Source organism: Hermetia illucens, chromosome 4, assembly GCF_905115235.1.
Source record: "Hermetia illucens chromosome 4, iHerIll2.2.curated.20191125, whole genome shotgun sequence".
Taxonomy (NCBI): Eukaryota; Metazoa; Arthropoda; class Insecta; order Diptera; family Stratiomyidae; genus Hermetia; species Hermetia illucens.
This window is the reverse complement of record NC_051852.1, coordinates 117,820,471-117,844,075: the sequence shown is the minus strand read 5'-3', so window position 1 is coordinate 117,844,075 and position 23,605 is coordinate 117,820,471. Positions and strand designations below refer to the sequence as shown.

Here is a 23,605-nt window from a genome sequence, read left to right as displayed (position 1 = left end):
CTATTCACTTCTTCAACGCGTATGCACCACAGACAGGTCAACCTAACACCGAGAAAGATGCCTGCTAACAAGTAACAAGTGGCAACGTGGCGAGCGTATAATCGATTTTGCGGACACCCATGACCTTGTACTTATGAATACATGGTTCATTAATCGATTGTGTCATGTTCCTACATTTTATAGTAGAAATAGTAAAACGGAAATCCACACCATCGCACACTGCAAAGCTGTTCCCTATGAAACCATCGCACTTCAACAGTTGCCGTTGATTGCCGTCTTGCGAACCCAGTCACCGATAGAACAGCGTGAGGAACGCATTGGTCCGCCGCGCATTAAATAGTAGCAATTTCGTGAGAAGAAAAAAGAAATTATCTGACTTACGCAATTACCAATCATTACGAATGTGGAAGAATCGTGAAACCAGCAGCCCTTGGGATCTCCAAGGAAGGTAAGCTGTTCATCAACCAAGATACTTGGCTTTCGAATGACGATGTTGAAATGAATTTCCGTGAAAAGAACCACCTCAACCACAAGTTTCTCGACGATAAAACGCTCGTCAATTGGCAAATTTATAAGAATGCCAACCGGGAAGCAAAGAAAAGGATCACTGTCGAGCGTCCTTTACAAAGATCTTTACGATAAACTGGAAACTCGGGATGGCTACAGAGATCAGTATCCACTTGTCAAAAGCTTCGCTTTGCTTATCGACCTTCGAGCTGCGAGGGATAGATGGCGAGGATATTTCGAGCAGATCTTAATTGAAGAATTTATTCATCCTCCACTCCCACAAGCACTACCGGTTGTTGCAGCAATCCCACCTATCGGCGCAACTGGTGGTGCTCAGAGGTGGCGGGGAGGAAGACGGGCGGCAACCCTGTCGGCTGAACTGAAACCAAGTGGCCGAGGAGAATCTCCACAGTGGTGGCATCGGGAGGCGCTGTATCGCATTGGTTTGCCGACCGTGATGCCGTAGCCGAATGCTCCAAAGGCCTAATTAGGGTGATCAGACCCAAGTCTGCACGGGGACTCATCTGAAGTGGCAATAGGTCACGAAACCTTACCTTACCTAGTACCATGGGGACCGGGATAACCCCTGGATTCACATACTTCAGGAGAATTCCTATTGTACGTGCGTTCAGCTCGGTTGTTCGCGGTTGGCCCCCTAGTGGGAGCTTCATGGGGGTTGCGGTTATGTTCAAGCGAACAGAGACCTTCGGGTCTCAACGTGATGTTGCATTTCAACTCGGATGCCGTACTCCTTAAATCGGTAGAAATTTAGGTAGGCCTTGCATCCACCAGTATGAATGCTGAGCCATGCACTCGGTATAAACTGGTACCGTTGAAGCTTACTGCAGCGGGGCTCTGATTGTGGTCACAAAATCAACCCGTGTCTTAAGAAGACCGTGGGATTAAGTCCACGAGACAAGTACCCACGTAAAACACTGTGACGTAACTGTCGGCGCAACTGAAGTCAAATGAACACTTCGATCCCTCACGTGTCATTTTACAAAGAAAATCACGTGTTATTGCCAATTCGTGAGTCCACACCGGATCCTGAAAAATACTCTAAACAAACGAAGGGATTCGCGTGCACCTAACAATATAACCGCGAATTTGAAAGTAAAAATAAACAAGTCGGGAAACCGGAAGCTGGACGCTTCAGGTACGAAAGGTTTTGTGTATTTCTTAGTACATAGCACGTAATATATCCATATATTATGTGAGAGTATCCACTTTCGGGTTATATTGACATTCATAGTCTTCAATTTTCAAAGAAGCAACAAATTTGAGGTATTATAACTTTGTTAGTAATAGTGCAATTTCCACCAAACTTGGTAAGATCATGCTCTATATTATAGCCTATATTACTGCAAAATTTCATGGTACTAGGATAAATTTAAGGGGGGTTTCTAACCAATTACACAAAAAATTGTAGTAATATACTATTATTAACTTTATTTAAACAGATATCGGCATGGAAGGTATTTCGGAGCCCAGGCACCGTATAGTGGCAGCCTCCTGATTTTTTTCAGATTTTTCGGTTTGGTAGTTTCTGAGAATGGCCCGCTTAAAGAAGTGATCACTTTCAACCCCCCGCGATCCCCACCCTTCCAACGAATGTCAAAACTAAGATCGGCTTTGAAAAGTACTAATCGAGACCTTTAATTTGATACCCCACATGACTATATTTGATGAAAAAAAATTTTGCATGTATGGGGACTCCCCCCCCCCCTTAAATTCGACGTAAAAAGATGTAATTCGCTGTATGCGTGAGTGTTCACAGTTCCCACCTTTCTACCAAATTTGGTGTCAATCGCCATAACCGTCTCCGAGAAAAGTGCGTGTGACGGACAGACAGACAGACAGACAGACAGACGGACAGACAGACAGACAGACAGTAAACCGATTTTAATAAGGTTTTGTGTTTACACAAAACCTTAAAAAAGGGTCGGTCGCGCGCATGGGTCGCAAATCTCCGGACTACGACGGATCACATCCTCAATCATTGTTCCGTCTGCCTCAGATGTTCAGTGAGCCGCGGCCTCTGAGATTCCCACCCCTTCCTTGACATCCTCAGGCCATTATTTTGGAAGATGTCCCTAATGCCCAACTAGAAGAAGTTAAAGGTATTGAAAGAGGAGGAAACTAGTAATGTTCTGATTGATAGATCCTGAATCTGAAAACTCTACAATGAGGAACATGATCATTGGTGGAAGCTTACAAGCAGTTGAGACTGGAGTGAAATAAAAGGATAGAAAAGGCTAAAATGAGAGCATATTCCGCAAAACTATAAAGGACGACAGCAGGCCATTCGAGCGTAGAGCAAATAGGTATCTGGAAAAAAAACGGTTATCTCTTGCACGAAAAGGATAAAATACTGATCCAATGGGTAGACTTTCAAGCCCATTTTAATGAAGCTACCAAACCCTACGTACCTCTTGCATAATTCGCATTGAAGTGCAAGAGATCACAGATCACAGATAAAATTCACGATCTCATTGATTACCACGAATGAGCATTGGATCCGGTCCATAAAAAGTTCGTGAAGCCATCAGCTTTTCACGATTTGTTTTAATTTTTTTCCATTTCAACAAAAGTCGGGCGGTGGTGTTTCAACGCCCACATAAAAACTCGAGAGCCTTTGGGATGAGTTGAATTGCGAATAAAATGCGAACGAGAAAAGTAATTACCAAATCTTTTATTGGCTCATAAGTTGCCGCAGATTTTACCAAGCAGTTTTGAAATATTCTAGATAAGTCGAATGAAATTTTTTGATAAGCTAACGACCCAGAGCAAGGAGATAAAATATTCAGAAACCAAGAAATCAAATCAAGAGACGATAGGGGCAAGATTTGTCAGGATGAAAAGCAACAAACCTACAACAACTAAGAGCAGAAAGGACTACAGGGAAATTATTGCAAGATCAAAGAACGTTGAGGTGTTGTTGTTGCCTTTTCGGCAGCAGCAAAGTTTCGGAATTTGCAGAATGCTAGCTCACAAATTTATATCCTTCTTAGTCGCCTTTGAAGACAAACAGGGAAGACCTTGAGTTTATTGTTAAGCCCTTACTCATAGGGTCATTTAGTTTATGCGAGTAGTATTATACATGGAAACTAACTAAACTAACTAATCGGCTACTGCAGGGCAGAGGTAAGAAAGCGCCTGAAGAATTGCCTCTGCTCGGAATGAAACCATCAACTATTTTTTAACGTTTTATAGTTTATTTCTTACCACGAAGGATACTCGAAGAGAGGAGGAAGTTTTGCTCGTTTAAGAAGGAAGCTCACGTTTCAGGATTTCATTATAACTCTGAGAACACTTTTTTGATGCTGAAAACTTGATAACCCTAGCCGCACGCCACTAATACACCTCTTACCAGAGCGACTTCCAAGTAAGCAAGGCAACAAAAAACATCATGTAGAGCATAAAATAAAACTCCAAGAAGTATTCCTTTCAGGCAAACTAAGCTAGCAAAAAATAGAACAGTTCAGATCATTTTATATTTTATTGTAAAAATATTTTATCACCTAACTAAACAATTGCATAATTTCATTGTAATATTGCAGAGAAGCATAGCTAACTTGGTTCACTGGGAGCATCAATTAATTTGTCGCCTTTCGCTTCATGACGCCTAGCGTGGATTATCATGGCAGCTTTCTGTATAAATCTCCTTTCACAGTATGGACATTTATGTGGTTTCTCGCCGGTGTGACGCATCATATGATGTTTCAAAGTCTCCGATTTTCCAAAAGACTGACCACAATATGTACAATGGAAGTTTTTGATACCGTCATGAACAACAAGGATGTGACGAACAAGGTTCGCTGTCAAGGAAAGGAATAAATTTCATTTATTTTATTTTAGGATGTTATTTCCACGCGCATTTACCGTTGGTTAGAAAACATGATTTACAAAACTGACAAGGATACTCTTTCTCACGGGTGTGTACATTCATATGCGCTGCAAGTTCCTTTTTTGTTGTTTTCTTCATGCCGCATACCGAACAGGAATGTTTTTTGATACCCAAATGTACTAATTTGTGTTCCTCCAATTTGTTACGAAAACGAAATTTCTTTGGACACTGATCGCATACATGAGGGAATATTCCTTTGTGCATCATTTCGTGTTCCTGTGGTAAAAAAAAAATATGAGCAATTCTTTGCCACTTGGATTTATTAAACTCTATATGATCAACTTCAAACTTATATTTTACAAAGCGTACGAGTATAGGACACCAAAGCAATAACTTTTGCCCATACCTGCCTTATTATAATTTTGATTGATTTCGAAATTCGCCCACACTAGAGACCCTAAGCCTCAAACAATTACAATGGATAAACCCCACCAGCTAAGCAAGGAGTTCACAAATAGTTGACGACAGTCCTGACGAGAAGAGGGTAGAAAGAGGGGAATTCTCTCCGGGCCCGAAGTTTTCACGGGAGTCCAGACTAGAAATTTCAGTGAAAAATGATAATATGGGCCCACATTATTTTCACCCCGCCCAGATTTCCTCTCTACAGCTCTGGTTGACGAAGGAGATGGAGTTACAATGGATCATCTTTGATTCCTTTCTATCAATCTATCAATCAATCACCAAAGGACTTCAATAGTCGATCCTGCAAGTAGAACGTCATTAAAGAAGTCAGTCTGCAATTTGTCTTACCGTTTCAGTTTGAAACCCCGCAGAAATTCCAACAATAGAGCTGTACTCCGATCGCTAATTCGAGCACGGAGACCTTACATGCCATATAAATCGGTCTACTTGCTACGTTCAATATTTGGCTAGAGATGCGCTTTTCAAATGGCTTGACCGTCAATAAATGCATTGAGAGGATGGATCTCGTTTTTCAGACAGCAGAAAAACTTTCCATTTGATAAATTTTACACTTGATTCAAATTTTTTATCTGTTAGCAGTTCCCTGAATTGCTTCCTCGTTAATTCTGGAATCGACAATTCCGGCATGAAATCCACAGTGAGACGAGTGGGTTGCTCCCAACCTATCTCAATACACTTTCGCTTTCGTTATTGAAAATTGACTGAACTGGCATCGATAATGCTAACGAGTCAATCTATGCCCTGCCATATTGATTTGTGCTGATGCTCCAATGATGAAGTCTATTTAATCCAACAACTTAGATTGAATGTAACCTTTCAACCATGTAGCCTGTGAGCACAGTTGAGATGGAATCTCAAAATTGACTTGTTTTAAAATCCTTGGAAAAATTACTGTGATTCTGTAAATCCCAGGAAGGTCATATAATTTTCAGTCCTGGCCACTTCTTCCCTACAGCCTTGCCTAGGGCCTTAGATAACAATTTAATGTTGGCTATATTCAAGTCTAAAGTAAAAATAGTAACCCAGTAAATATCAATAATAGCAAAACACCAGATGACCACCACAGCCTTAGATAATTAATGAAGTGAGATACCAGCAGAGGCATATCCTACTCGAAAACTTTTTGAAACTGGATATGAAACTCGCCAACATTAGAGTCGTAACCATTTTTTAATGTTTGTCAATACTGATGTCCCCGCGAACTACTACTATAACACTAAGGGTGTCTGGAAGCATGGATGGATTGCAACTCTTTAAGTGGTATGTAGTCGAAGCCTTCGAATCCACCCATGACTTTGAACAACCAGGCCGCAGCCGAATCACGGATTTTGGAGACGCTACCAGATTATGTTCCCCTACGGAGAAATCTGTGGAAGATGCCACCAGATTATGTTCCCCTACGGAGGAATCTGTGGAAGACGTGCTCTCTACTTCGGTGGAAAACCTGCACCCAGTGTCTATGATGCGGTCAGCCAAAATCGAGAGTAAAACAACTCCCTTGATAAGAGGAGCTGGAAACCTGATTGCGGCCAGTCTGTTGGTGACACTGTTGCCTAATTCTCCTGGAAAACGGGAGAGAAAGACTCCGCAGAAGGAAACTTCAGGAGTAAGGAAGAGGGGAGTTCAGGCTAAATCTTATCTACTATAATAATTCAGAACCGTTTAACTTGCTAAATATTTTAATTGTCTGCAAATATGCATATTTCGCCTTCATCAGTGCTTCGGTTTTAATTCATTCATTCATCCAAACACAGGAAATTTTTCGCGGAAGGTATGAATAAACTGATAACCTCAGTCAAATCCATTCAGTTAGCAGCGGTTTTCACATTAGACTTTTCAGTGAGCAGCGGTTTTCACATTAGACTAAACTTACATCTACAAACATAAAGGTTAGTCAAATTATCCTGCAGCATGCCAGCGCCTTTTCCTCTTTCCTACTGGCAAAAAGGCAGGCAAAGTTGCCGAACTGCCATTTTATATTTCTGGTAGAAGAGCTATGGATTCAATTTAACAAAATCTATGGTATCGGATAAGCAAAGGGGCTAAGATCTTCTTCGACGAGAGTTCCTTGAGACTGAGAGCCTGCGTCCTGATGTCAGAATTGTTAGAGGCAACCAAACTGGATAAATGCTGTTTCCAGGACCCAGTTGCGGTCAACCTACAATACAAAAATAATGAAAAGAGAAGAAACGTCATAGTTCCTCTACTTACTTATCCTATAATTCTGTGTATCCTCCACCGACGCAAGAACTAAGAGACGCGATAGGGTATGCAAAATTAACTGATGTCCAACTCTTAATAGATTGTGATGCGAACGCTCATCATATTTGTTCGGATCAGTAGCAAATTCAATCCCAAAAGAAAAATGCTATTTAATTTCACCACTTCAACTGGTTCAAACGTTGGGACCGAGAAAGGAAATAATTGGCCTAACAATCTGCACTTCAAAAGTGTTATAGTTGATTACACACTGGCGGGTATTAGACGAAGTTTCACTCTCAATTCACGGAAACCTAGAATTCAGTCTGACTATTACAGGCGAACAGTCTGTAATACAAAGCTGGAATGCTAAGAAAACAGATTGGACAGAGTTCAATGAACTTCTTGGCAACAATCATCAATTGGAAACTCTGAATCACACGTTTTAGAGTGCTTTGAAAAAACTTTTTCTATTACCCGAGGCCAAAGCGGTAAAAATATTCCATGGTGGAACCGAGAACAGCAGAAATTCAGTAAATCAACCAGACGACTTCTGAATCGTGCTTGTAAAAGCAATAAGAATGAAAACTGGTTAAACATCAAAAACTCAGCGGGGATTCAAGAGGCTCGTAGAACGTTCGCAGCGAAACTCCTTTAGAGCGTACTGTAACAAACTGGAAGGAAAAAGACGAGAGCTGCCATGCTATCCTTTTCAACACTTCAAAGCAACTGGCATGGATGGCATCTATTCACCGGTGATAAAGGAGGGTATATACCATTTAGAGCAACTTTTAGGGAATATTTTTCGAGGATATGCTCTGGGCTACGTGGCAGAAGTTACCATCTTCATATCTAAGTCTGGGAAAGATGACTATTCAAATCCAAAGAACTTGAGGCAAATCAACTCAATATCATTTTCGCTGTCTGGAGAGGCGCGAGACGGGGGGCTCCACTAACGGAAACCCTGCGATACATAAACGACACCGGGATATTCTGTTAAACGAGGGAATCGAGACCCATTAGGGTCTCAATGCTCAAAGGCTTTGACTCTCCTCCACCTCATCCAGACTCACACATACATTTGACGTAACGTTCGACGTTAATATACACCACATGATTTAAGTCAGGTCATCGTCGTGGTATCTGGAAGATTTTTTCATGATTGGGTTCGCTCATACCAAATTTTTAACTGGTAAGGCGTTGTATCCTCGCAGCAATTCCGTCTGCGTCCGTCAAATTCGCATTTTTCCAACCCAATGGTTGGAAGCCGTTCTTAACCCTGTCATTAATATACTCTTTCTGCTTTTTTATTTAATATTCCCGCACTGAGCGGCACTTTGACCAATCTATCTACCATTACATGTAAGGGCGATATTTTTATTCTGTGTGGGTGGTAACTGCCAGATTTAGGATAAGGCGGAAGTGGCAATTAAGAAATCAAGAAGAAGGTCATCAAGTAAATATCAGCGATAATAAGCTTGACATTCGGAGATAGGTAGTTTTATTTCTCGTGGTTCAAACTCATTGAAAATCCATTATCTCGGCTAGGATGTTACTGCCCAGTATCGTGACTGAGGGAGTCTAGTAACAATCAAGATCAAGAGAAGGAGACGTAAGAGTACAGGGAAGGATTGCCGACCCCAGTAGCACCTACACATGACCTTCTTTGACTTGGTCCTATTGTATTTCCTGCATTACACTGGTCACCACAAAATAGAACAGTGTGGCCGCACATCGGAGGCATGAAACACGACTGCATTGCCGGGGTGAATTCGCGTCTGCGGTGCACTGTGCTGCCGCCGCCGCGGCGATACCCCACATGACAATATATGTGGGGTATCAAATGAAAGGTCTCGGTTAGTACTTTCTGAAACCGGTCTTAGTTTTGATATTTGATTGAAAGGTAGGGAGTGCGGGAGTCAAAATTGATCATTTCTTTAACGGATCCATTCTCAGAAACTATCCATCCGAAAAATCTGAAAAAAAAACCAGGAGGCTACCACTGTATCGTGCCTAGACTCCGAAGCACCCTCCATACCGAAATCTGTTCAAATAAAGTTAATAATAGTATATTGCTATAATTTTTAGCAGTTGGCTGCAGAACCACCTTTAAACTTATCGTAGAACCTACTAAGTTTGATGGAAATCCCAGCATTACTAACAAAGTTATAATAGGTCAAAGCTGTCGCTTCTTTGCAAATTCAAAACTTTAAATGTCAATATAACGCGAAAGTGGATATCCTCACATAAAACTACTAATGGGACAAATACAAAAAACCTTTCATAACTGAAGCGTTCAGCTTCCGGTTTCCCAACTTGTATTGACTTACAAGCAACACTCCGAAGAAAATTTATTAATTCATGCCTATGATTATTAACTGAGTATTTGATTATTAATTCGTGCAATCATTGAGGTATTTTTAGCAGTTTTGCGTATTGAAAGCGCGCGGGGCCCAAAACCAAAAACTCCCGCCAAGTTGCGTGGTCTAATAAGGCCTTCCAGGTGTTGTTTCTCAAACAACAGCTTGTTGAGGCTACATTGCTGACATTTCCTCGTCCAGATGCCCCCCTACCTGTATTCGTCGATGCTTCAAACACAGCAATAGGCAACGCTCTTCACCAACGGGTGAATCAAATCTGGCAACCGTTGCTTCTTTTCGAAACAACTTAACCTAGCTCAACGATCGTGAGCTACTCTCCGCGTAGCTCTCCACTAAATACTTCCACTTCTCCCTTGAGGGCAGGCCGTTCACCGTGTTCACGGACCACAATACCTCTCTCTGATATTACGGCACAGTCATGCGCCGAGGCCCTCTGTCGAGAATGGATCCCGCGCTTTAGTGTAGCAGCCGTAATCATCACGGACCAGGGAATGAAGTTTGAGTCTACTCTTTTCTCTGAGTTAGGCAAGCTCCTTGGTTTCAAACGTTACAGGATTACTACATACCATCCGCAGTCCAATGGGATGTTGGAACGTTGGCACCGGACACTAAAGGTCGCCTTAATTGCTCGCAATGATCCGTCGTGGTTGCGGTCTTTGCCTTTCGTCCTCCTCGGCCTTTCCACGCCCACCGAGAGGAGTTCATGGGCACCCCGCGGAGATGGTGTTCGAGCAGAATCTGCAATTCCCCGCCGAACCCAGGGATCTCGAGACGTGTTCACAGGCCCTCATTAGGGTGGACGGTCCGCGGAGGCCGCTACCCACCTTTAAAGTCCTAGTGCCACGAAATCACACCTTCAAACTCGGTGGCGCACAAGTTTCCGGCCTTCTCTTACGGACCGCCGACGCGTGCAGTTTCCTTTGAAGTGAAAGAAAGCAATTCATCTCTCACTAACGGTTCTACCCCTCTTTACAGGATCAAGAAAGATTCGGAGTTTTCCTTGCTACTAAATGTAGAAAAGTGCTTCACTTCTACCGAACTTTAACTTGCTGACGAAATTTGCGTGCGAACATCGTTGATCTCGTAAGGAGGCGTAAAGGGCCAAAGTGATTAAAACCGTACAGATATATGGGACGGATCACGGTTGTGTACATTAAAAAAAAACATCCTCGGCCAGAGACCCTATTTTTCATGAAGCTTAGAAGGCTATACACGCCTACTCTGTTCTGTGATAATCTTCATCCGTTTAACCGTGGAAGGTAGAATTCCGATGTGCTTGCCTTGGTGGCAAATATCATCATCATTATCAACGAGACAATAATCGGTATTCGATCTAGACCTGCCTTAATACAGAACTCCAGACAACCCAGTTTTGCCTCAAGGTCCACCAATTCGATAACCCTAAACGCGGTCTGGTGTCCAGGCCTATGCAATCGCTCCGTCTGAGGCAGAATCTGCAACGTGTTCCTTCTCTATCATAGATAATTTTCCTTATATACTTTCCGGACGGGATCATCCTCCCCTAGCCCTCTTCCACAACCGATTGAACTAGATTTTCATGAAATGTATAAAATAATCGCAACCAATTTTTGAAAATGTATCAAAAAATTACCTACCCGCAGTACACCTTTAGAAAGTATTTTACCACACTGTTCGCAAATGACGGTAGCTTTCTTGGTTTTCGTTTCAGGTTGGGGATTGAAGTGGCCCTTTAGGTGACGATCTAAACTCTGCTGACATCTATACTTTCTTTCACATCCTTCCACAGTGCAATAATACCAAACTTTTTCGCCGGAGTGATCACTTAAAATGTGATCTTTCAGCCGGACCAGTCTTGAATATCCTCTGGGGCAATGCTCACATACATAAGGCTGTAAGATAATACGAATGATTGTTATTTTAGACGATAAAAGATAGTGCTATATATCTTATAGAGATTATTATTGCATAAAAAGCTACCTTTTCTCCCTGATGTTTTCTCATATGCCCCTCATAATGGACTTTTGTGTAAAACTTTTTGGAACATTTACCGCATACAAATGGACTAGTTCTATGATGCTCAAGTTCTCCGGTCTTAGACAAGTCTTTATCGGCCTTTATATTAGTCTCACTGCTCTCTTTACCACTTACACTTGGATCGTCATCTGAGGATGATTTTTTTTCTTTCCGAGTTTTTCTTCTTCGCTTCGGATTTTGCAGTGTTGTGTCGGCATCTGGCGATTCAGTCTCATTACGGTTTGCTGCTATATTATAAGGCGATACTTCAACAGCCATGCTGTTTACCTTATTTTCGTTAATATTTTCTATTTTGATTCGTTCTGACTTTTTCACTTTTTCTGCCAAAATTTCATCATCTGAGTCATCGACTGAGAAATCTGGAATGCCCTCTTTTGATTCTTTGAGTTTCTGTTCACTAGAACATTCCTCATTATTCAGAACGGTGATATTTATATCTTTTTTACTGATGTTATCATTACCACCTTCGAAACCAATATACGGTTGAATCTCTAATGGATAATCACCTACAGAAATCTTTTCTTCCTTCACAACAAGTTCGTTCATTGATTCCAATTTTAAACATTTTTCTAAAAATTTGGAATATAGGAAATTGTAGGACTCAATGCACATCTTTTGAAAGGCATCAAATTCTCGTATGAGATTGTAGCATTTAGTGCAAAGCATTTTAGGCAATGGGTCATCCGAACTAAGCTATAAATAAATGAAAATGTGGATTTAAAAAAATGTTTAATAAAGGAAAATATCAGATTAATGTGACTAGATATTATGGGATGGACACCAGAAGACTACCGACTCACATAGATCCATGCCCCATATTCGAACGGACAATGTTAGTTAGCTAGGATGAGCAACAACACAATATTGCGACCGCTCGCTAACATTTTGGTCAGCAGTAATAAAAAGCCTTCAATTAACAATGCAGATCATACGTTACACTTTTTGGGAAAGTTAATTAAATATGAGCCAGCCACCAATAAATATAATTGGAACTTGAAAAGGAATGCCACAGAGGGATATTATTATCAACAAAAGCAACCAACCCACAATTACAATTGCAACATCAACAGCAAGTAATCTTCAATAATGTTAAGTTGTGAATCTGTGTTCCAGATTTAAAACCTAAATGTGAGTGAAGATTAGTGCTAACCCAAATAAAGATGTTGCAATTTAAACCAGCAATTTTTCTTGTAGGGAAAACGATCGATAAAGCATCTTCAAGTTAGACCAATAACCCTCGGTAACTTCCCTAGTAAACTTTACCAAGGAGTGACCGAAGAGGAGGGTTGTAGCAGCAATAGCAGAAATTACATACTGTAATTTCTTTCAGATTTTTCAGTTGGATAGGTTCTGAAAACGAGACCTGTTACACTTTCCGGTTTATACATTTTAGCCCTCGCTCTCCTAAGTTTCACCCAATATCAGAAATAGCATCAGTTTCAAAAAGTACAGGTCAAGCCCTTTTATTTGAGCCCCCCCCCCCCCTTAAACTCAACAGAAAATTACGCCATTTGCTATATGTTGTTCTTACCAAACTTTGTGACAATTGCTTCAGCCGTTTCCGAATAAATCGAGACAGACAGACTAAGGTCGTAAAAAGAAGAACAGGAAACAAAAAGAGCTAATTCAGACCTAGGCCGAAATGTCCGCCAAATCCAGAGGACGCAGAAAGGGTATCTCATGTTTAAGCTGAAAAAATCCAGTATGGGAAAAACTGATAGCTTTCATAATCAAGTTATAAACTCGCTACAAGAGAATACCGCGATACGTTCCCAAAAACATGAGATCTATATACAATGCAAGGATCTCGATGAGGCGACATCCAGAAAAAAGATCTGCACTACCTTGAAACAACAATTCAAGTCAGAGGAATTCGGAGAAGAATCCATCGAGAGAAAAGCTTACGGCGGTACTCAAACGACCACAATGCGAATGGCAGTGAAGGCAGTGCAGAAATTATTGGCAGTAGGGAATATTTGGATTGGATGGATTGTTTGACGTCTAAGGAAACATATTTCTCTAACAAGATACTTCAAATTCCTGATGTTTGGACACTTCGTGAAGGCCTGCACTAGTGGCATCGCCCAGTCCGATCGATGTTGAAGGTGTGTCGAGAGAAAGGACATATTGCCAAGGAGTGCAATGGACCCAAATACATTTTGTACGAAGAAAAGGAGGGACGGGATAAATGGCATATTGGCGGAAATGGTAAATGCCCGGAATTTAGGAAGGGGTTAACGGAAAAAATGAGGTTAATACAAATATGGGCTGGCACGTAATATGTCCTGGCAAGTCAAAATCTAAAAGAACGCCAGCTTGATGTGCAAAATCAATGGAGAAACAAACATTCATAGAGATGTAGCTAGACCAGCCTAGCGATCCATGCTAGAAGATACTCATTCCCCACTAAAAGATCCAATTTCTAATGACACAGTGAAATGGCCATCCAGACGACCAACTCGAAGAGCAATAGGTAGGATCGACCAAGGGCAAAAGGAGCATGCTTGTAAGAAATCCTGTAAAAACCTAAAGCTCGCCATTCAGCGGAGTAAGAGAAAAAGTTTTAAGCAGCTCTGTTCGGATGTGGATGTAAACTCGAACAGTAGCGCCTATAAATGACGAGACGATTCAGAGGTAGTTCATCTCCGTAGATCAGATCTCTTGTTAAAAATCATTCAGAGGCTATTTCCCCAACAAGAGGAGATTACTGACACCTTCCAGCGACACCTGAATGTAACGCCGATTCCAAGCTGCTAGAAATATGAGGTTGAATAGGCGACAGCAAGCCCCGGGTCTGGACAGCATACTGAATAAAGCCCTCAAACATGTTATGTTGGAGGAGTTGTTCAAAACATGAATGTCTGAGAGGAGATTTCCTGCATCATGGAAGTTACAGAAGGTGGTACTGCTGCCTAAAGCTGGTAAACCCCCAGGCGAACCGTTTTCCTATACACTACACTTCTACACACTACGGGGAAAATGTTGAAGTGGGTAATTTACAATAGATTACTCGCCAAACAGGCTTTTCAAATCGGTAGTATGGGTTTCGGAGGGCCAGATTAACTATTAACAACATCAAAATGGTTACTGGAAGGACATGGAAGGGATTGTACGAACAGATATTGCATGGTGGTGAGCCTGGACGTGAGGAATGCATTCAATTCGGGCAATTGGAGCCTTATAACAAAGTCTCTGGTGACGATTGGTGTTCCCACCTGTTTCGCTACTATTGTCGATAGTTACTTGCAAGAGCAGATGCTCTGGTATGAACCCGATGATGAATCCAACGAGTACGTTGTCTCCGCGGGTGTCCCACAAGGCTCCACACCCACCCCTCCACTGTGGAATATCAAACACAGTGATGTATTTAACCGTGCCGCTTACGCCGACAAAATAGTAATGTTTGTGGTCGCATCACATCTCGAAGATGTTGAGTTATACTCAAACGAAGCAATCAGTGCTGTTAAGGTTTAGTTAGAGAGTGATGGACTGGTACTCGTGAAAGAAAAGACGGAAGTGGTCCGCATCAGAAAGCGCCGCAAGGGAAATTACACCTACGGCCATCAAGTGCTTGGATATGATGATAGACGGAAAACTCAATGCTAACCACCACATAGAGCATGCGAAAAAACATCTACCACGAATACGGCCGAGTATAGCAGGCTACTCAAAGCCAGGATCATGAGTTCAATCTTCCAGTATGCAGTTCGAATTCGGAGAACAGTGCGGTCTAAGGAAGAACAGCCTTAAGGTTGTTTTCTGCCATCAAGACCGTTTCAGATGATGCAGCGTTCTCGGGAATGATGGCGATTGACATCCTGGCAGACAAGATGATGAGCATTTACAACACCAAGTCCATCTCCTCTTTATCGTAGATGAAAAAAGGAGAGATCCATAAGCGGATGGCAACAGCCAAGGGGTGAGTCAGAGAAGGGTCGTTGGACTTACAGATTAATCCCTTCCATTCTAGGGTGGGAGAGAAAGCATGTGAAGATCAATTATAATCTCACAGAGTGGTAACAAGTCCTATTAGTACCTAGAACGTAATGTAGATGCATATATTATATCAGAATATTCGCTTTGGCGTGATACTGACATTCAACAAACAAAACACAAATTTGACCTATTATATCTTTGTTAGTAATAGTACGAAACCATTCCACGAAAGGTGGTATCATGCTTTATATTATAGCCTTTATTACTGCAAACTTTTATGATTTTGTGAGGAACTTAAGGGAGGCGGTCAAATACAAAAAATGATAGTAATATACTATTATTAACTTTATTTGAGAAAATATCGGTATAGATGGTGTTTCGCAGCCTTGTTTTACAAACAAAACCTTAAAGAAGACAAACATTGAATCGATTCTAATAAGGTTTTGTATCGCACACACCCTTACAAATGATCCCTTTATTTTGAGATTTTGTGAAACAAAAAAGAATTCGCTCGAATTTACGTAAGGGTTCCCGATGATCTAGAGTTTGAAGATTTTGTTTGTTTGTGTCATAAAAATAAAGAAAAACGAAATTTCAATCTTTTAGACTTATTATTACATTAATTTTAAATACAAAAAAGTATTTTTTTTTAAATTAAAAAAACAAATTTATTATTTTAAAACTGCGGCTGAAGTTGACCTTCCCGAAAAGTAGGACCTCGACCTGTTAATCATTTGCCTCTTCTAATTTATCTGAAAAATAAAAATCAAATTAATTATTAATCAATATGAGTGTAGTTATGTCCGGGACTAAAAAAAGTTTTTAAAAATGAAGTTCTAAAAATCGGACTTTTATTATTTCATTAAAAAACTACGAAATTATTGGAATAAAAAAATAGTTCTAGTCCCGGACATAGCCATTCATGTTGTGAATAACAAATTCAAGTTTCATCATTCATCATGACGAAAAACGCGATTTTGAGATAAATGGAAAAAAAGCAAAATTTTATTTTCTAAATGTCGAATAGAGTTCTTATTGCTCATATACCGGTATTTCGAGGACCAGTTGTCCTCCTCGGTGCCTTTTATTCGGCATTTAAATAATAAAATATTCGTCTTTTTTTTCATTATAAAATAAGCCAAAAAAACGTACATAACTGAAGACATTCTAAGCACTTACAGTTAATTAGCACCATATTGAATCCTTTCTGAATGCTCACAGAAAGTTTGAATCCTAAACCACGTCCGTATTTACTAAAAGTCACTGCACCATCACAATCTTTACACTTTAATAACTGTTGCAATGTTAAGAGTATCACACTAAATTCAATAATAGAATAATTGAAAGTAGGCTTAGCATTTACTTCTAATTGCTCACTGTCTTTTAACCGGACCGGAACAGCTGCCTCGCTGCGAACAATGCATCCATTGAAGGGGGTACCGGACCGCTATATTACGAATACTCGCTTTTGTTTGCCATTTTAAATCGAATGGCGAACATAGAGAAATTGTGGCTGTTTCAAATGGTTGCATAGTTTTTGATCACTTACTCCTTTGTTTTGAGTTCTTGTGCATGGAATTTTTCCTCGCAATACAAAGTTCCGCATGCTTAGTTCCGTAAACTAGTTGGTGATGATCTTTATGGTTTTATACCATGTGTCAAAATGAGTGCTAAACGGAAATGAATTCGTTAGAAAATAAAGTAAAGATTTTAGATGTATGTAAGAATGGAACACCTTCAAAAATTCTTTCTGACAAGTACGGGTTATCCAAGTCTACCATATGTACTATCAAATCTCAGAGGGATAAAGATAAAGAGCGAAGAGTTTCCAAAAATGGAAAAGGTACTCTCGCAATGGTTTATTGAAGCACGCAACAGTGAACTCTATGATTCTGTAAACTAAAGAGCAAGAGCTGCACAAGAAGTTTTATGAGGGATCATTGCTTTCTTGCTTTTAAAAAAAGATATGGAGTACGACTTTTACAAATATCCGAGGAAAACATTTCTGCAAATGTGGAATTAGTCAAACCGTTTAAAGATCATCGGGCTGAGCTCATTCGTACCAACCAAATTTTTCTCGACGCTATTTTTAATGCAGGCGAAACTGCCTTTCTGGAAGATGCTGTCTAAGAAAACGTATGTACATTTTGGAGAAATTAGTGCATCCGACCGGAAATTATCTAAGAAGAGATTGACTTGTTTTGTTGTGTACGAATGCGTCCGGAAGGAAAAAAATAAAACCTCAGGAAGTAGACAAGCCTCAGTCGCGCAGGTGCTAATTGGTACCTGCGTTATCTGAAGGACGGTCTTTATAGGAGCCAAGAAAGCGGAGAGCAGCGGAGATTAAATAGCATGAGGGGAATGCTCCCAAAAAAATCCAAACCTGAATCCAAAAGGAAAAGAAGCCCGGGTAGAGCAGGGATCAAGGCAGCAATCAGGAAGCCCGCCATTGGCTATGCTAGCGCAGTCATGGGCATTCGACTGGCCATACTGCCAAAAAGTTTCCCGAGCAAATACGCACTCGTGAAGATCAGGAAACCATCGAAGACCTTGTCGTCAGGATGTGCAAGGGATGGGGAGCATACTTTCAGCCAGGGCACATACTCGTGGACTGCACGATAGAGGACACTGTAGAGTGGCTTAGGACTATAGTTCCTAAATTGCCAGGCTAGGAAGGAGCAGAACTATCGACATGTGCTAGGGAGGATATACCAAGAACGCACATGGTGACAGTGTTTCTTCCGAAAGACGCAACAATAGAAAGGGAGGATCTCCATACGCGATTGTGGAGAGTCTTCAGAAATAAGGTGGAGGGCACGGGTAAACTCCTCCCGATTGGGATAGATGACCGATCTCTGGAGGCAATCAAACGTCGAAATTGCCATATCAACTACCAATTTGACAACATACCCGTGCATGTGCCCAGGGAGAAGCCGGGGAAAGACACCTCGGAGAAGACACCGGGTTAAAAGCATACCGAGGCCATCAAAGAAGTCTCGAAAGCCATAGAGGCGGAAAGGAGTGGATCAAACAGGGAAGTAGACCTGCTGCCCAGTCAAGAACAGAAGCTGGGCGACCTAGACCCATATTTTCTAGGGCTTAGGGTGGACAGCACCGTGCAGGAAAGCACCATGTCAGAAGAAGAGAGTGATACTCCGACAGTGGAGAAGTACTTCAAATAACAACGGAGCCAATGACCAGCACTAAGATAGCCCAGATAGACCTTCACCATGCCAGAGCAGCATCTGCGGTAATTGCAAGGGTAAGTTCCAAGGAGAACATTGGAATAGTGCTGGCTCAGGAACTGTGGGCGTACGGGGGGCTGATTCGCGATCTGCAAGGAAGAAGCATGCAGGTCATTTGGGACTCCTCTTGCGAAAAACGAAGAGCTTGCGGCTATCCAAGTCTCATTGGAAGCCGGGGGAGCATTCGAGTGGCTGTTGTAGCATCGGGCTACTTCCCAGAAGACAACATTCGGATCCCACCGGGGCTAGTCGCAAGACGTAAACTATTGAGAGGTGGACGTTACAATTTCCCCTCGGCTGCGACGACAACGCCCATCACCAATGAGTACCTTTTTGAATTTATTCTTAGCAATAAGTGTCCGGATAATTGAGTGGTTAGAGGACAAGGCTGCCATACGGAAGGTCGCGGTTCAAATCTCGCTAGTGGCAGTGGGATTTGTATCGTGATTTGACGTCGGATACCAGTCGACTCAGCTGTAAATGAGTATGTGAGTCAAATCAAGGTAATAATTTCGGGCGAGCGTAATGCTGACCACATTGCCTCCTATAGAGTACTGTAATCCGTTACGGTCTTGAAAGAAGTGCTCTAACACACTTCAAGGCCCTGATCCAATATGGATTGTTGTGCCAACAATTATTATTATTATTAATAAGTTAGATATATATTACATAGGGAACACTCCAGCATTCATGACCAGCACTAGACAAGAGGTACTAGACATAACTCTGGGGAATACTCTGATGAACGGGCTGGTCGGGAATTGGAGACTGTCGGATGAGCCCTCTATGTCTGATCACAGAATAATCAGATTCAATATTGAGGACAACTCCGAAATAAAAAGAATAATAAGGAATCTCAGGAGAGCGGATTGGGATTAATATGCAACGCACATGATCAACAACATGGTTCACCTTCCAAGGGGCGGCGACATCGGAAGCGAACTGAAACTAGAAACAGTAGTGGAAAACCTCAACGAAGTCGTCATATGAAGCCAGCTGTCAAGTTATCAAGGGATTTACCCCGATGGAATAGGAACCAAGCCAGAATGAGAACAGAGGTACGAGGGTACTGGCCGAGGTACAAAAGTGCACTGACGGCGTATAGCAACGCGATCAGGGAAGCAAAACGGTACAGCTTCAGGGAACTCTGTGAAGGGATCGAACCACAGAAACAACCAGACTATATAAAGCTATAGCCAAAGACGGGACTATATCTTCTGCCTGCCAGAAGGAGGGTGGGACATTTACCGAGAGTGAAGAGGATAGAGTATGCCTGCTTCTCAGAACTCATTTCCCGGGGTCCTACCCCACGGCGGAAAGCGACAACATTCTGCCTTTTAAACCACGGAAATCACCCAGAGTAGATGGCATTTTCCCAGCATTAATCCAGAGAGGTCTAAAAATCATCTTAGAGACTCTTCTAAGGGTGGTAAGGAGCATCATAGCCCTGGGATATATACCAAGAGCACGGAGTCGGGAGAAAGTGATCTTTATTCCGTAAGCGGGTAAAAAGGATCCTTTTAAATTCAATCTTTCAAACCGATTTGTCTAACATTGTTCGTACTCAAAACGATGGAGAACACTCTAATGCGTAATCCCCTATATCAGTGTCAACACACTTACTGGACAGGACGGTCAACGGTATCGAAGGGGTATTCGATAATACATCGCACACAGAGATACAAGATGCCATGATCCACAAGGTAGTGGGAAACACCCTGGGCAAAATATTAGGGAGTAGGCAGTACCAACAGGTACAAATTCTATTGTTATGAATATTAGTGTGGTAGTAGACGAATTCGTGGACGCGCTAACAAATACTAGAATACAAACCCACGGTTACGCGGACGACATTGTTTTAATCTGTAGGGACAAATATGAGGATACCCTATGTTATAGAATCCAAACTTGATTCAGGGTTACTAGTGCCTGGTAAAGGATGGCGAAACTGCGTATCAATTCAGCCAAAAACACCATAGTACCATTCACTAGGAAACGTAAGCTTGATCACCTGCGATGGCATGGCATGGAGATGAAACGAGAAACAGAGGTCAAATTATTGATACCAAGCGATAACAGGACGAGGTTTCACTTCAATAATAAGTTTGAAACACGTTGGAGTAAAAAGGCAAATTGGGAAAGCGTGGCTGTGACTTACGGCTTAAACTAGCAGCTGATTACTTGGTACTGACGGATCCCTCACAACAGAGAGAGTGGGTGCCAAGGTCATTGGTCCAGGGAAAATGTACTTGGAGCCAATGGGCGGAAATATACGGAATAGACAAATGTGCCTTCTTTAATCTTCAAAAGAACTACAGGGGACAGAACATTGCTATTTTGATTGACAGCCAAACGGCGATCAAGGCACTTAGGTCCAACCAGGTGAACTCTAAATTGGTATGAGCGTCTTGAGAGTCTTAATACGCTTGGCTCGCACAATATGGGGTGCATACTCTGGGTTGCTGGCCATGTTGGGTTGGAAGGCAATGAGGCAGCGGACGAACTGATCAAGAACGAAGCAAGGACATCTTTACATAGGCTAGAACCCTTCTGTGGAATCGGAAACGGTTCCATGGCTATTACATTAGAAAATGAAAAGAAACAGCTGAGTGAACTATACTGGGTGAGCCTACCAGGTTGCTTATTCGGAGATACGTACCCAAGCTTACAATAGACTGTTTAAAACTCTCCAAGAAGAACCTCCAGATAATAGTGGGAATTCTCACTAGTCACTGCCGACTAAACTATCACCTAAGGAAGTTAGCTACGGACACTGCCTACAGGCTCTGCGTGGTGTGTGTCTAAACCTCTATAGACCTTCTGGGACAATGTCCGGCACTTGTGCAAAGTTGGTCGAGACACCTAGGAGAACACTTAATAATAATCGTTGGCGCAACAATTCAATTGGATGGGGCCTTAACGTGTGTTAGAGCACTTCATTCAAGACGGTAATAGTACAATGTAGGATTACAGTACCCTACAGGAGCTGTCTTATGGGAGGCCGCCGTTCAAACCGCACTGGTGGCAGCGGAATTTGTATCGTGATTTGACGTCGTATACCAGTCAACTCAGCTGTGAATGCGTAACTGAGTCAAAACAGAGTAATAATCTCGAGTGAGCGCAATGCTGATCACATTGCCTCCTACAGTGTACTATAGTTTACCGTTACGGCCTTGAATGAAGTGTTCTAACACAGTTCAAGGCCCTGATCCAATCTGGATTGTTGCGCCAACAATTATTATTATAGGAGGCATTGCGCTCGCTAAGACACTTAACACCAGATGCAAAGTTGAAAGATTTGGAAGTAGAGAATATACAAAAATTCCTAATAGTTATAGGCTTGCTTGAGATACTGTAGTTAATAGGTACACTATAATCAGTTCTTTTAGGACGCAATGCCGTTTCCCCTTAACAGAAAAATAATAATACCCTTATCAGAGTCAATGGACATGTTAGCATTTCTAGTGGTAACGAAGAAGTCACTTTTTTGAACTGGCTAAAAAAAGCAAGTCCTCTAAACTGTGCCAAGGTTCTTCAGTTTAAAAAATGTTCGCAAATCGAACCGATTGTCGATCTGACTCATAACTACATCTACTATTAGCTATCTATTTACTAACTTCATTAAGATTATCAACTTCCGCAGGCATTTCAACATTTCTTGGACATTCTATTCTACTATTTTAAGTCTTCCTATTCTCTAAGCCTGGCGTAAGGCTTCTATGAACTTATATATATTAACTTTGGAGCCAGATATTATAAAATCAGATATATTTACGAGTAAACCCAAGATTTCCGCTGACTTACTTGCATTGTGGACAAGCGAACATAGAGTTCGGATAGGTTTGGCGTAGATATAAGGTCATATTTCCCGTCACTGAGTGGGTTGACACATGCTCTACATGTCCGGTCTGGATCACTACATATATCCATTTTACCTGTTCCAATATAATTTATCGACTAAACAAGTAACATCTTAAACAATTCTCTGCTGAAAGCACTATTCGCACTGGATTTGTTTGTTGACTACTCCTTCTTCTTCCTCTTGTAGCGATGTTTTGTGCTTTTGTCTGGGGAGCTGCCAAGTGCCGATGGCTGTATTGCCAGATGTATGTTGTAGCTTTTGTTAAAGCGTGATATTTTGTGTTTGTCGCTTATCGAATAATATTTGAACGTTTGGGTTTTAGGGTACTAGGCAAGTTCATACTTCGATATTGCATTGGGAGACTAGCTCGGCAAGGTAGATCCATTGTTCCGGATTTGCATTTTTGAGGGCAATGTTTAGGAAAGGATTATTATGTAGGAAGTTGGAGCGGATGCGTAGGGAGTAGGATTTGAGGCAGTTGATTAGGATGAGTTGGTTGTCCTCTGGGACACTACATTGGAGACAGTTTCCATTAGTTAGGATTTTTTTCTATGGAGTTTTTTTATTACAGTCAAATATTCATTAATATTCTATTTGTATTTTTTATATGGATGAATTGACTCAGCACACAAGCCAGGGAATTACAGAAGCTCCAAAGGCTGGCTTGCGTGTGTATCAGTGGGGCAATGAGGACATGCCCAACGGTATCCCTGGAGGTCCTTCTGGGATTAACCTCTCTCCATCTGCACATACAGATGCAGGCAAGGGGATCAATATTCAGGATGGCCGGCAGTATGAGTGAGGCGGGCAGCTGCCTAAATCGAAAGAAGATTGATATTCTTTCTAGGCGGTATCCCGAATTACTGATACCAAGGGATAACATGACAACGAGATTACACTTCGATAAGAAGTTTGAAACACGTTGGAGTAACAAGGCAAAACGGGAGAGCGTGGCTGCGACATACGGCTTAAACCAGTAACTAATTACTTGGTCCACTGACGGATCCCTCACAGCAAAGGGAGCGGGTGCCGGTGTCATTGGTCCGAGGAAAATGTACTTTGAGCGAATGGGCAGGTACACTAGCATATTCCAGGCGGAAATATACGCCGTAGACAAATGTGCCTCCTT

The 23,605-nt window shown here is 41.7% G+C and overlaps 2 protein-coding genes across 4 annotated transcripts in view; both read right to left on the bottom strand.

Annotated features, from left to right (window-relative positions):
- LOC119654038 (zinc finger protein 91-like) overlaps positions 1-23,605 on the bottom strand; it is a 75,616-nt gene that overhangs the window by 35,510 nt on the left and 16,501 nt on the right. Inside the window, exons 6-11 of the mRNA XM_038059200.1 lie at positions 16,549-16,688; positions 16,108-16,121; positions 11,377-12,126; positions 11,034-11,288; positions 4,390-4,630; positions 4,083-4,325 (exon numbers count right to left, since the gene is read on the bottom strand). Of these exons, the coding sequence (XP_037915128.1) occupies positions 4,083-4,325; positions 4,390-4,630; positions 11,034-11,288; positions 11,377-12,126; positions 16,108-16,121; positions 16,549-16,688 (1,643 nt within the window). The remainder of the gene's footprint in view (positions 1-4,082; positions 4,326-4,389; positions 4,631-11,033; positions 11,289-11,376; positions 12,127-16,107; positions 16,122-16,548; positions 16,689-23,605) is intronic.
- Positions 4,034-22,667, bottom strand: LOC119653914 (zinc finger protein 54-like). Of its 3 annotated transcripts, XM_038059071.1 has the most exons (5): positions 22,419-22,667; positions 11,377-12,126; positions 11,034-11,288; positions 4,390-4,630; positions 4,034-4,325 (listed from the first exon to the last, which is right to left on the bottom strand). In XM_038059071.1, the coding sequence occupies exons 1-5, from the start codon at positions 22,542-22,544 to the stop codon at positions 4,078-4,080; spliced, it is 1,620 nt and encodes a 539-aa protein (XP_037914999.1). In that variant the 5' UTR covers positions 22,545-22,667; the 3' UTR covers positions 4,034-4,077. The 3 variants fall into 3 exon arrangements, 1 of the variants encoding a protein (XP_037914999.1); XR_005249784.1 differs by lacking the exons at positions 4,034-4,325; positions 4,390-4,630; positions 11,034-11,288; positions 11,377-12,126 and adding exons at positions 15,783-16,121; positions 16,919-17,039 and having other exon boundaries at positions 22,419-22,557; XR_005249783.1 differs by lacking the exons at positions 4,034-4,325; positions 4,390-4,630; positions 11,034-11,288; positions 11,377-12,126 and adding exons at positions 15,822-16,121; positions 16,549-17,039 and having other exon boundaries at positions 22,419-22,557.

Bases quoted from the DNA above. Each gene is read 5' to 3' on its own strand.
- LOC119653914 (XM_038059071.1), bottom strand. From the start codon at position 22,544: ATGGATATATGTAGTGATCCAGACCGGACATGTAGAGCATGTGTCAAC. The intron at 4,631-11,033 runs GTAGGTAATTTT...TTTTTACCACAG, and splicing joins TTTCTAAAGGTGTACTGCGG to GAACACGAAATGATGCACAA. The intron at 4,326-4,389 runs GTAAATGCGCGT...TTTCCTTGACAG, and splicing joins ATCATGTTTTCTAACCAACG to CGAACCTTGTTCGTCACATC.